The following is a 14,087-nucleotide window of genomic DNA, read 5'->3' as shown; positions in this document are numbered from 1 at the left end:
TATAATAAATTAATTTAATATTTTGCACGACAAAATATTTTGTCACGCAAGGTTTTTGACTTTTTGTTTTATTATTTCTCTTATATTAATTTAATTATATTAATTGTTTACGCAACGAAATATTTGGCAGTGCAAGATTTTTCGAATTTTTACTTTTTTAATTTAATTTAATTGTATCATTTTTTTTTAATACTTTAATTTAAATTGACATATTCAAAATAAAATTACATATGAAAAATAGTGATCAAATTATCCAATATTTATAATATATTCAAAACGTACACATAAATTAACAAAGTACAATAATAAAATCCTAATACAAGTCTATTTTTGTGGTAGTGGTGGGGGGATATGTTTCGATAGCGTCCTAATCCTCAACTTTAGCCAACAAAGTCTCGACAATTCCCTACAAAAAAGAAAGAAAAAAAAAATATATATATATATATGGGGTCAAATAACAAAAAGATAACAAAAAATTGGCATAATCTCCTCTAAAATTGGTATACCCCAAATCCGACCCCAAACTCCACTCCTCATCCTATACTTGACCGCAAACCCCGCACCAAACTCAAAACTAACTCTAAAAACACATATTAATGAAAAAAATTAAAATTTGGGGAGAATATACCTTTTGGCAAGATTGAGACTGAGTGAGAATGAGAGGGAGGAGTAAGTGTGAGAGAATTAGAGGAGATAGTGAGAGAGAGAGAGATGAGAGAGTGAGTGAGAGTGAGAGATAGTGAAGAGAGAAGAGAGATTAAGTGAGAGGAGTGAGTGTGAGAGAGAGGGTCGGATTTGGGGAGAGGGAAAAAGAGGGGAGAGGTAAGAGTAGAGAAAGACATTGAGAAAATTATGGAGGACTTATTTTGGTTTTAAAAACCATATCACTTTGCGCAACGAATAATACGAGTTTGTGCGACGAAATATTGGTTGTGCAAAGTCTTAAAAAAAATTCCCGCGTCCCATTTTTTTGCTCGCCCAAATTTTTAGAGTTTTGCACGACGAAGTATTGGTCACGCAAAGTTTTGAGCGACGAAAAATTAGTCGCGCAAATTGTTGTGCAACCACTAAAAAAATAAAATTTTAAATTCCCACGGCATTTTTGGTGCCCACCCAAATTTTTAGAGTTTTGCTCGACGAAGTGTTGGTCGTGCAAAGTTTTGCGCGACCACTTGAAAAAAATTTTAAAAAAATATTCCTGCGTCCCAGTTTTGATGGCCACCCAAATATTTAGAGTTTGGTTGCGCAAAGTCTTAAAAAAAAAAATTTTAATTCCCGCGTCCCATTTTTGGCTCCCGTCCAAATTAAAGGATTTTGCGCGACGAATTATTGGCTCGTCACGCAAAATTTATAAAAAATTTTTTTATAAATAATAAAAAATAAAATAATAAAATATACTGAAAATGTGACTTTAATCTCCTCAAATTCAATTTTTTTTTTACATAAAACCCACAATAATATATATTTCTAACAAAAACCCGATCCGTACTACAATAATAAATTTAAGGCTACATAATATATATATATATGTGACATCCCACATCACCCAGGGGAGTGATCCTTATATGTATATTCTCATCTCTACCTAGCACGAGGTCTTTTGGGAGCTCACTGGCTTCGGGTTTCGTAGGAACTCTGAAGTTAAGCGAGAAGGGGCTAGAGCAATCCCATGATGGGTGACCCACTGGGAAGTTGCTCGTGAGTTCCCAAAAACAAAACCGTGAGGGAATGGTAAGCCCAAAGCAGACAATATCGTGCTACCATGGTGGAGCGGGCCCGGGAAGTGATCCGTCCCGGGCCGAGATGTGACAATTTGGTATCAGAGCCTAACCCTGGTCATGGTGTGCCGACGAGGGCTACTTAATATATATATATATACACACACACACACACACCATTCAACAATCCAACTGACAAACTTGTTTGTATATACTTCGAAATCGTATACGTCAAAAATCGCAAAAAACAAATAGTCAAAGATCAAGTAATGAAACAAAACTTTTCGACGGTTATAAATGAAAATTCATGATTTAACAGTTATTTTCACTCCGACTTTGATGATTTTTTATAGCTACACTTCTTGATTCTATATGAATACAATTACTGAATTCGATCTTCAATTTAAAATATTTACACTAGTGGATACCACAAAATCTTATGTTATACTTGATGAAAATATAAATAAACTCTTTAAGTGTTAGTGAATCTATTGTTTTGATGGGATACGCACTCTACGAAACTCGTTTCAACAATCCAACCGTCAAACTTGTTTGTAAATACTTCGAGATTATATACGCCAAAAATCACAAAAAAAAAAAAAAAAAAAAAAAACATTCAGAAATCAAGTAATGGGACAAAACTTTTCAATGGTTATAAACAAAAAATCACGATTTAATGATTATTTTAACTCCAATTTTGATGATTTTTTACAACTACACTCGTTGACTGTATATGAATACAATGAACTAATTCGATCGTCAATTTAAAATATATTTTTCTAACAAAAATTCGATTTGAACTACAATAATATATTTTTCTAACAAAAACCCGATCCAAACTACAATAATAAATTTAAAGCTACTTAATAAATATATATATCGTTCAATTTCTTAAGTATTATGGGTACAAAATAAAAAACGAAAATAAATTAGTTTAGGTGATGAAATATTTGAATTACGTCGCGCAAAGATTTTAAAAAATAATTTTTTTATTTTAGTAAAGACTTTGAGTGACAAAGTTTAAATTGTCGTCGCACAAGGTCACTTTGCAAGACGAAATATTTTTCGTCGCACAAAATTTCGTCCCCCAAAGTCACATTGCACAACAATGTGTTTTTCATCTCACAAAGTTTTGTCGCACAAGACTTTGCATGATGAAGTTTAGAATTTCATCGCGCAAAGTCATTTTGCGCGACGATGTGTGCTTCGTCACGCAAGGGTTTTTTTTTACTATTGAATATATCTTATTTCATACACGTTGAATTGCATTGAGATTGTTTAATGACTCATTAGGATTGCACTATATCAAATAAGTTTGGACATGACCAATTTAGTAAATTTATAATAAATACTAAGATTGTGCATACTTATTAAATTAGACAACAGTTCAACATATTGTGTCTTACATATCGACAAATTGGAATTCAAATTTGATCTAGTCCCAGCCACCAAGCGTGGACAGATTGGTAAAATTACTTTTAAATAACAACCCCAAAATGGATTAAATAAGTAATTAATTTGTACATCAACACGGTGTCCAAGAAATTAGTACAAGGTTGCATCTTCTGTGAACATCTTAAGAACGTCGGAATTCTCACTAGACATTGGTGAGAGTTGTTGAATAGAACATGGTTACATGCTATTAACACTATGACTGCCATGTTCAAGCATTCATGCATTGAGTTTTGCTTTCTGGAATTATGAACATATAAAATAATTGTCGCTTCGAATGGTTCGATCAAACAGCCGGGGTTGCATTTTCATGATCTAGCTGGGAATATATGCATGTGTAGTAAATATGTACATCGATCGTATATACTCCTTCGATAGAGTTGGTGATAAATAATAGCAGCAGCATGGAATCTACAAACCTGGATTGTGGTAGTGTTTGGGAAATCAGAGACACAGCGCTAGGGTTTCATGATATTTTAAGCACCTACTCTCCGTTGCTGTGTAACTTCTCGTGCAGTATTTTAATTTATTTTTTATGAAATCAAGTACTTGTTTAGTGATAAAAAAAAACTTAGATTAGGAAGGTGTGTGCGATGCAGCAGGAAACAACTGTTTTGGACAACTTGAGACCGCAGCACGGTGTGTCTCATATGAATTACAATGTTTCTGTCAAATTGTAAGTCACTGTCTGTGCACGGAGGGTGTGTGATTGGATTAGGGTTGCTTGCCTTCATTTTTATAAGCCAGCTCATCGATCGACTGGTGAATGGTGATAGTCAAACCCTAGTAGGGAGTTTCACGTGCGCAGAGGCTCCTCACTATCAAGAACACACGTGCCTCCAGGCTTCAACTCTCGAGCCAGGCAGATTGAGTTGGTTGCTAAATCTGGATGCAACTTTGTTCGATCAGAAATCTTACTTGGAAAGTGCCAAAAAAAAAAAAAGATGGATCTAGAAAAAGGTTAAAAAGGGAAGTGCACCAGCCGGGAATCGAACCCGGGTCTGTACCGTGGCAGGGTACTATTCTACCACTAGACCACTGGTGCTGCGTGTTTTGAAGGTTAGAATTTGTCAGTATTAGCGATTAACTACTACGTAGTAATTCCATATATAACTACCTTCAGAATTATGGTGATACAAGTGTGGCTTCTATCCACAGTTGCAATTTTCTCAATTTAACGAAAGACCATACGATTAAATAGACAAAACATAACTTGATATGATTTCAAACCATCTTTGTGTATAATGTGAGAAAATTAAAACTTAGCGACTTATATAAGGAGAGTTTTAACGAAAAGCCTACGGTACTGTTCACCTTAACGAAAAACAACATTTTTACATTAAAAAGTCAATTCTAGTACTATTCACTTTACCCTTTATTTTGTCCTTATCATTAAAACTCAAAGTTTTCAAGCACTTTTCATTAATTTTCCTTATTTTAAATTCACTCTAAACTTGAAAAGTGTAAAATATTGTTAATCCAACTGCCAAATAATAGCTTCTTTTATTTTATTTTTATTTTTTTGTAAAAGATCCCTCTACGTATCTAACTCTCCCTTAAGTTTTTTCATAAACAAAAAAAAAACAAAAACACTATTTGGCTGCTACAAATTCAGCAGCAACTCCTATTTTAACTTAATCACATAAGGACATTATCCAAATGTTTATAATTTTAATTATTTGGATAAATGTCCGTATGTGATTGGATAGAAGCAGCCAAGTAGTGTTGATCCATACCGTCAAAATAAACGTTATTAGATAACTCATTATTAATTATCCTCTCGGAGTCATGAAAATTGAAATGACTCAAATGAGCATGGAAGTTTTCCTTCTTCATCTTCCATGATTACCAAATTACCAATCACAAAAAATTGATGACGAGAGTTTTCTTGTGGAACTATCAAATTCATGTTTAACTTTTTTGAAAGAACGATGGTTATTAATGATTGTTAGAAGTAGTCATTCAGTTTTAAACTGATCTAGTCTCCTTATGTAATTCTCTTTTTCTTTCTTATACACAGTATATTACTTTTGATAACTAATCCTGGTAGCATTTCCTCCACTCCACCTTCTTCTCATGTCTTGCTGAACCGAACTGCACATCATGAGATGGTGGATGATACCGAAATTGTTCAATTTGGCTTTACTTTAATTATCTCCTAGTTCCTTTGGCTACATTACCTCTTCTTTCTAAGCAATGGTAGTTAATCAAGGGGTGTTAGCTATAGTGTGTATGCATGACCATCTAGACCACCTTCAACTCGCAAAGGTAAATTTCCATATTTGTTTTTTAGCACTATTTCTTCTCCCAACATTTTTGCACCATGCTAGCACTTGGTCACCAACCACACGACAAGATCAATTTGAACAAATAGTTAATAGGAGTGAGCCATGATCTTTTAATTGTTGCAACATTCAATAGGAGTGAGCCATGATCTTTTAGTTGTTGCAATATTCTTTTCTTTTGTTGTAAAACAAGAGAATGACTCGAATTGATTCTATTAGACGAGTATTTCTTTTTAGGGTGTTAATTTGCAATTACACTAAAAATTGAGGATGCAAAATGTTATTTATTCTTTTTTTTATTTGACGTTTAATTGAAAAAAGAAATTCGATTCAGTTGGATTATCGTTGAAGATGATTGAGATTAATATATACAATATATATATATATATATATATATATATTTCCGATAAGAAAATTGAAAAAAATTGAGGCTAAAACAATTGTTCGACAATTGATATAGTTGAGATGCTAAATTTTAGTTGGGAAAAAAAATATGCTAAAATTTGATTTTGGAACTATAAATTTAGAGGTACTTGTCGATTTGCACTCCAAACTTGTATAGAGCTACCAATTTCAGTTCCATACAAGTTCGGAAGGCAAATTGATAAATATACCTAAATTTTAGGGTAAATTACATTTTACACCTCAGGTTTGGGTGCAATAACTTCATACAACATCTTTAAAAAATTTCAATATCATACATTAGTTATCATTTTATTTTAATTTCATACAACTGTTAAAAAAATCTATTAAGTTAACCGTTAAGTGATGACGTGGTAATAGTGAACTCTACAATTTTGGTTTTTGTTAGCATTTTATGGATTTCGAATCTTTGGGAGGAATTGGAAAAGAAAAGTAGATAGAAAAAAAAAAATCAAGGAGAGGAAAAACGGCGTGGGACTGGCGAATTGGAAAAGAAAACTGGTTGAAGAAACCAAAGGGACTGGGGAGGGTTTGGCTTCTTTTTTATTTTTTTTTAAAAAAAAAATTATATTATACAAAAATTTAACAAAAAAATGATATTTTATTAATTATATATATATATATATATTATTTTTGCCACGTGGCACAAGCTGTCAGCCACATCTATAAAATTGTAGAACCCATCACTACCACGTCATCACTTAATAACTAATTTAACAGATTTTTTTAACGGTTGTATAGTATTGAAATAAAATAATAAATAATGTATAAGATTGAAATGTTTTAAAGATATTGTATGAGATTGCAATTATACCTAAATATGAGGGATAAAATGTAATTTATCTTAAATTTTAATAGTTAACAATTTGGATTGGAGATGATCATATGGGATCAACCTTCGACACCTCTTGCACAAGAACAAACTCTTGATTTTTGGTTCAACATTCAAGTTCAAGATTTCTTGGTGTGAGCGTTATGATGCGATGCGTTACTACCAATTCACTAATGCAATATTTGTATCCAATTTTACATTTGTAACATTGAAGATTCTGAGTGCTGGACTTGGCCTATTTCTACGCCTCACCCAACCTCATCACTTCCAACGTATACGCCAGCAATATCTATATATACTAAAACCCAATCAGGGTGGTACTGTGGATGACCAGTGGGTGGACGATTTTACCCCTCGCTCTCCCGTTGTGTGGCTTGCTTCGTGCAGTGGAAAGACGGGTTGCCCATTCTTTCCACGCGTCCGTCATCGTTGCCCGGCTTGCCCACACGTCCATCATCACTGGACCTGCTTTCGGCTTCTTCAGTGCTTTTCGCCTTTCTCTCTCACCATTCTCAGTTTTTGCTATTATGAACCCTGGCTTTCTTTGTCTCGAAAACGGCGGTTTGTCTCGCTCATCAACCTTGCCGTCTCTCTCACAAATTATCAACAATGATGGTCTCTTGCCGGAAAAACCACTCTGCAGCTAGAACTTTTTTCGTTTTTTCATTCGAATCGATTCAATTTTTTACCCAAAAAAGTTAGCGTTTACTGGTGAGTTTTTCCGCCTTTCTCAACGTGGGTGTTTTATTTTTTATTTTTTTGGTAGTTTAGGATTTGCAGATGGGTTTTGTGTTTAAGTTTGCTTTTTGTGATTTTGTTTGTAGGCTCGGATCCTTCCTCTTCTTCTTCATCCAAACCAGTAGCCCCACCTTCGATTATTACTGTAACACTTATAAGAAAGAGCTCCAAACCTGCGAAGGTATTCCCTTTTTTTTTTTTTTTTCTTTGTTTTGGGCTTTGAGCTGTTTAGATGTTGAGAATAAGTTTTTAATTTTTTTTTTCATTACTTTGTTTATGGGTTCGCTCCAATTAAGACAATTAGGGAATGGGTTTAGTGTGAATTTAAATTATGGGATATCCCTTGAGGAAAATCTTAGAATTTTTTAATTTTTGTGAATATATTTGTATTGAATCACTGACCTCTTTTTTATTTAGTAGGGGAAAAGGGAATGATGCGATTGAATAAGGCAATATGGATGAATTTCTTTAGTTCTTGCCATGATAATCTATTATTTTACTCTTTCACTTTATTTTACAAATTCGTTCGAACACCTGCAGGAAGAAATAATAAGGCCGTTGAAGCGTAGAACGTAGGTTTACTTTGATGCCAAGGTTATGAAAAAAGAGTGGTTTGTACATTAGCTAAGTACATATAAGTATATATCTCTGTGCATGTGTTTGTATCATTTGTTTTCATTGCGATTCTTGGTTTTGAGATTAAGATTTTTGGAAGGAGGCTTCGATTCAATTATTGGAACAGATAATATTTATCGAAAAATTCAATGGGTCAGTGGAAGCTGGCTGCTTGCAAAGACAAGAACATCAGTATATATGCATTGGAATTTGTTGCGCTGTAAGTAGCTTTATAGGCATTGTATGCCATTGCCAATACATCAGCTTATATAGCAGCAAAATTGTTTTGTATTAACTACTTTTTTTGTCCTTTTTTTAGCTGAGGCTTTGTATCATGTGGACTTCAATTGGTGAGTATCACTTCGATGTTGATATAGTTTATTTTGTTGCAGAGGATATGAAGAAGTGGAAAGGTACCTAGTGGAATGTGAGCTTTGCTGCTTAAGACAAAGAATGGTAACTTAGTTATTTCATTTGCTTTTTGGCTATTTCATTTGCTCTGTACAATGCGTTTTAGTTTTGTTCAACTCATAGATAGTTTAACCCATGATATGTCTTCTCATCGTTCTTGGATATCATTAACTACTCCTTGCAAAAGGTGAAACTGAATATATACAAAATTTTATATTTGTGCATCAATAGATTACTATGACTAATTTAAAGAAATTGTTGCAATTTGGTATCAATTGTGTTCAGTTGTTTGGAAGCATAACTATGTCTGCAAGAGATTTACTGAGGATCCGGATTGCATCATGTTCTGAATGAGCTTGAAAGAGGAGTTGCTCTTCATCTGACAATTGCATCGCATGTGAGTAATGTCTTCTGTTTTCATGTCTAAATTATTGAGAATTAACTTATACAGATGGGGATTAAGTGATTTAAAGACATTGCACTTTAGAATAGGTTTTGTTAATCTACCCATGGTGGAACCCAGCTGTTGAGAGGCAACCATAAGATAGAATCCACCGGATAGGGCAGTACAAACCGATCAGGTACACATTTTTCTCCAGTTCTGCAAGGTGTTCCCAACAATTCAAACCAAAAAATCTATGTTAATATCTCTAATATTTTCTTCTCCATTGCAGAATTATGAGATTGTTTTGGAATTTGATTAGTTCAATTTGTTTTTCAATTTTTTATTAATGTTGGATTGTTGGCTTATAAATTTAGAGTGGGTTGCTTTAGATTTTACTTGGAGTAGCTTGCGAATTGATTGCTGGGTTTTAATTTAGAGCACTATCTAATCAAATGAAGGGCCAAGAGTTTCTATTTGAATGATGGTCCCAGGTCATTTCATTCGTTCCAGAAATGTTTCTGAATTTGAGGACTTAAAATCCAGACTAAAGAGTAGCATTATCTTGGATTGCCTATCTTAGCATGATGATTTTAAATTACAACTTTAAATTTTACATTTGGAGTGTATTTTCATGTACAGGACAAGGTGTGGATTAGATAGCAGGATCTGGTTGGAAGACAAGATTTTGTGAAAGAAAGGGTAAGAAAATGCTGATGAATTTTCGTTGTTGATCTGTGCATGTAAGAGCTCTTACTGACTGTTTTGTTTTCTTTTGGCCATGTAAAAGCTCTGTACATAGAGTTCACAATACATGCATAGTTTTTCATTGTTCTAAAAATTCTAAGTTCCTATAAATCTTTTCCTGCATTTATGAATTCTAAATAAATGCAAATCATAAAAATAATCATAGTGGATAAAATTATTGGCTTATGTGCACTAATGAAATATGGCAGCCTTTCAGCTCCCACCCAAGGTTTTTTTAAAGAATGATGTAATTAAAGCAATTACATGCTCTGTTATGTTTTATATATAGTTGTGGTAGTTGTAAGGGAATGAAATATTTATGCAGATAATTGGTAGTTTAAATATATAAAAATGGACAATAATTATAAATGGAACACCTAGGATATATAACATTGTTTTGTTTTGCATGTTTTCTCATGTTAGCACAGCTTTTGTTTATGCATTTTATTCAAGTGCTATTTTTTATTAGTGTTAATTTCGGGTTGTACATCTAAAAATTTAGTTTTTTTGTTGCCATTGTACATCTAACAATTAATTATTCGTTTGGAATTTGGTTGTTTGTTAATTTCATTACTACCTATTCTATCAACTTCATCTAAACTGTTTTGCATGCATAAAATTTGTGTTCGTGCAAGTGATTTCAGACAGATTTCAAGCTGGGGTGTAGAGTTTTGATTCAAATTGGTGGATTTGGGTAAGAAACTAAGAAACCATGATATTTTCTTTTGGTTGTAAGATTTGAAATGGACATGCATGTGCTTTTCTTTGTGAGATATAAGAAATTGAGAATTTTTTTTGTTTATTGTTCTGGGGTGGGAGGGGTATTGACAGATATAAGAGCATTAGTAATTTTAATCAATTTGATAAATTAAGAATAGCGAGTTAGCGATATACACAAAAAATTTGTTAATAAATTGGTTAATAGGTTTTTATTTCCATTTTATTATTAGCTCTAATGCTTTTGTTTGACTTATGTGTATGATACACTTGATATGTTCTGTGTATATGAGCTTGCTTGAAATATAGCTAGGAAACATCTTTCCTTTTTTTATTTGGGCAAACATTTATTTCCTACACTGTTAACTTTCTTTAATGCTTGCTCTAGATTTTACAGGTTCTTTTTAAAGTTTGGCACTAAATTGCTTTTCTTTTCTTGGGTGCAAGGAAAATGAAGGAAGAGAAAGAATTAAATTCTGGATTTATCAAACACTTTGTAGATGTTCCATGCATTTTTGCAGCTGGAATCTTTTGGTAAATACTTAACCTTTTAATCAAAGCCTATGTATGCCAATTGGTTTTGTAGTAGCATCAAATAATTAATTGCTTTTTTATTGGTAAGTGCCTAAATGTTTACACTTCAGTTTAACAGAAAATGAGAAATTGAGACAAAGTTGGAACCTAAATTACCTAATAAATCAATATTAGCAAACCCATGAACTTATTTCGTGATTATCACGATATTGTTTCAATATCCTACTTTTGCTTGCAATTCTGTTCTCCCCAGGACATTAAGGTGCATTTTTGGTTTTTAAGTTTCACCGCCAGATAACTGTTTGATTGTGATCTCTCTGTGAGATTGGATATATGATTTAAAATTTTTGTTAACAAATGTTAATTGTGATTCAATTGTTTTTTCAATCATGTAAGGAGATGCAGTCTAACCGACTGTAAAAGATGTCGACTATGTTGATCAAAAAATAGAAACTGCATGTCTGTATTATGAGAGGAAATGGAGAGCAATCTGTCTCAGATTTGGAATGTGCTAGAATCAAAGAAGCTAACTCAAGGTGTTAACTTTGAATTTCTCCGAAATATCCTTTTTTTATTAATTATTTAGACGTAGAAATTCTCTTTGTTATTTTTATTAATTATTTATTTGGGAGTTAAGTGAAAATCTGTAAATGCGGATTTGTGTTTGTTTGCCCAGCTGCTATTTCAAAGCTGGAGGAGGCATTGTTGATTAATCCTAGGAAATATGATGCTCTGTGGTGTAAGGAAATGCTTAAATTGTTTGCGCATTATGCACTCTGGACCAGAATGAAACAAAGGTTCCAAAAGGTGTTGTACTGCTTTCAGAAGGCTTTCAACGAGGTACTTCCACTTACAAATTTGTTATTCTTGGAATTTGTAATCCCGCAGCAACGCGCGGGCATTACTAGTTTGTATCTATTTATTAATTTCACCATTTCTTTCTCATATATCAATTTTGTTCATCTACTCATATTATAGCACATAGATCAGACTGATGAATAGTATTTGTGACAAGTACACCAATAAATTTTTGAAATGTACCAACAATTAATGTTAGAATATACAACAACAATTTTATAATCCCATGAGATTTCCGGGAAAAGTTCTTTTGCTTTACTGCTTAATCCTAATTATCGTACTTCAAGATTTAATTAATTACCGATTTGGTACTGAGATGATTTTATAAAAAGTGAATATAAAAAAAAGTTGAACTCAAAAAAGTGTTTGGTTAACACTGAAAAACAGCTTATTCTCATAGTTTTGGGTAAAAAAAAAACTGAAAACATGAAGTAACAAAAATGAGTTTATTCTCATAACATAATAGAAGCAGTTTTTTTTTTCAAAACACAACAGTATGAAAAAAAGTGAGCTAAATTTCAATATATTACCGGCCCACAGATTGTTAAGGGCCCGAAAGATAAGCCCAAGATTTATCGATGAGCCGGTCCGGGTCGGGTTGTTCCCTACTCCCTCGTCCAAAATGCTAAGAAAACCAACCGCCACAAATTTGGAAACTCCACACTCCACAGTGGAACACAGTGGCTCCGCTGCCCTCGCTTCCCGCCATCTTCTTCCTGCGTTCCAATCTCTGCAAACCCTAACTTCAATTCTCCAATTTCCCCCTATTTCTCCACTCAATCCCTAATTCGTTTCCCAAATGCAGCGCCTCTCGTTCTCCAATGCCTTAACGTCCCCAACGCCTCTCTTCCTCCACACGGAGCTCTCCCACCTCTCCCTCCAATCCCTAACTCTAACACCCAAACCCATGATAATCCGGATGGGCGGCGGGCCCAGAACCTTCCCCGGCGGCGTATCCAAGTGGCAGTAGAAGCGCATGCAGGCGAATAAAGCCAAGCAGCTCCTCAAGGCGCGCCTCTGCCGCGAGCGCCAAATCTACGAGATGCGAAAGAGGGCCGAGCTCAAAGCCGCCGTGTACGAGCTCGAGCGGCCGTGGGAGGTTGTTGAGAAAGCTCCGAACTTGTTCTCTGTCAGCGCCGACGAGCAAGTCACGGTCTTGGCGGATAGGTTTCAGAAGCCTGGTGGGTTCGATTTGTGGACGGAGAGGGACGGCCCGCAGCTGTTTCATACCATGGAGGACTTACCCTCCGCGAGGTTTTTCCCCAAAGGGGTTGTTCATAGTGTGAGGCCGTATAAAAGGATTTCTGGGCCGGAGGAATTGGAGAGTTTGGAGCTTGAAGATGAAGGATTTGGAGGAGTTGAGGAATTGGGAGATGGGTTTAAGGGTAAGGAGAAATTGGGAAGTGGGTCGTTCGATTTAGAGGAATCAGATGGGGAGGGTTTGAATCTGAAACATGCTCTGGAATCGTTGAGTGTGAATGGCCAAAGTAGGAAGAAGTACGATGGCAGAGTGGTGAAGAAGGGGAGGAATAGGAGAAATTCTAAGTAGTCCCACAATTCGCGGTGCAGAAGCTGGTTCTGATAGGAAACAGAGAGGACAGAGTCCAACAAGAAAGACTCGGAGTAGTAAGCGAAATGGTTCAGGATCTGAATTTTTTGATATGAGCTTGCAGCAAGATGGAAGCTATGAACTTAGAGAGCATAACGGCAAACCATGAATTTTATGCTCATAAGTTGGTCTGGCAAGAGCCATCTGCATAGAATTAATTGAGTGTCAACTGGATGATCCTAAGAACTTGTAAAATGACATAGAAGAATCAGTTTTGGTGATCATGTATATCTCTTGTTTGCGTTAGCGTTTGATGAAAGATCGTGATTCAGGAAAAGGGCATCAGTCTCCCAAACTGTATGTATATTAGTGTATATTTATGTTCTGCAGTTATCTTATGCTGAATTAGTTGAATAACAATCTAATTTTAGTCAAAGTATATAACAATACCTTATCTATAAATCGATTGTAATGTGCCTAAGCATTATATTGGTTTTTTTTCACATGATTTGGTTGATATTTTCGGTGGATGCTCTTATTGGTACAATACTTGAAACTTAAGCCAGAAGGAAACTTTAAACTTAACCATGCGTCACTCGGTCATATTAAATAAATTTCTCATATAGATGATGTTCGATGCTCACTTGATGAGTTGATGTGCGTATTTCATTTACATGCTCAGCAATTGTACCACCCGCACCCACACAATAACACCCACTAACATGCTAGAGATGTTTGTTTTTTTTTTTTTTTCTCTTTAGTCTACATGATGCTTGTTATACATGATTTCTCAATAAACCCAATGGCAGCTTATTTAGAACTGCAG

General features: G+C 34.5%; 1 protein-coding gene, 1 long non-coding RNA gene and 1 other non-coding gene across 7 annotated transcripts; 2 read left to right on the top strand and 1 right to left on the bottom strand.

Annotated features, from left to right (window-relative positions):
- Positions 1 to 4,144: 4,144 nt before the first annotated feature.
- TRNAG-GCC (transfer RNA glycine (anticodon GCC)) lies at positions 4,145 to 4,215 on the bottom strand. Its single transcript has one exon. It is a non-coding gene; the product is annotated as a tRNA-Gly (tRNA).
- Positions 4,216 to 7,168: 2,953 nt separating this feature from the next.
- LOC137723140 (uncharacterized) lies at positions 7,169 to 11,915 on the top strand. 5 transcript variants are annotated; one of them, XR_011066856.1, is made up of 11 exons: positions 7,169 to 7,421; positions 7,535 to 7,629; positions 7,989 to 8,283; positions 8,456 to 8,519; positions 8,760 to 8,871; positions 8,962 to 9,055; positions 9,499 to 9,558; positions 10,248 to 10,297; positions 10,768 to 10,854; positions 11,251 to 11,390; positions 11,531 to 11,915. It is a non-coding gene; the product is annotated as an uncharacterized lncRNA (long non-coding RNA). The 5 variants fall into 5 exon arrangements; XR_011066858.1 differs by having other exon boundaries at positions 7,535 to 8,283; positions 8,967 to 9,055; XR_011066855.1 differs by having other exon boundaries at positions 7,535 to 8,283.
- Positions 11,916 to 12,235: 320 nt separating this feature from the next.
- Positions 12,236 to 13,700, top strand: LOC137723740 (uncharacterized). The gene has a single exon (XM_068462931.1). It carries the CDS (start codon positions 12,689 to 12,691, stop codon positions 13,259 to 13,261), a length of 573 nt encoding a protein of 190 aa, XP_068319032.1. The 5' UTR covers positions 12,236 to 12,688; the 3' UTR covers positions 13,262 to 13,700.
- Positions 13,701 to 14,087: the final 387 nt, after the last annotated feature.

The sequence above is a fragment of the Pyrus communis genome, chromosome 17 (genome assembly GCF_963583255.1).
Source record: "Pyrus communis chromosome 17, drPyrComm1.1, whole genome shotgun sequence".
Taxonomy (NCBI): Eukaryota; Viridiplantae; Streptophyta; class Magnoliopsida; order Rosales; family Rosaceae; genus Pyrus; species Pyrus communis.
The sequence above is the reverse complement of the archived record's forward strand: the minus strand, read 5'-3'. Positions and strand labels throughout refer to the sequence as shown.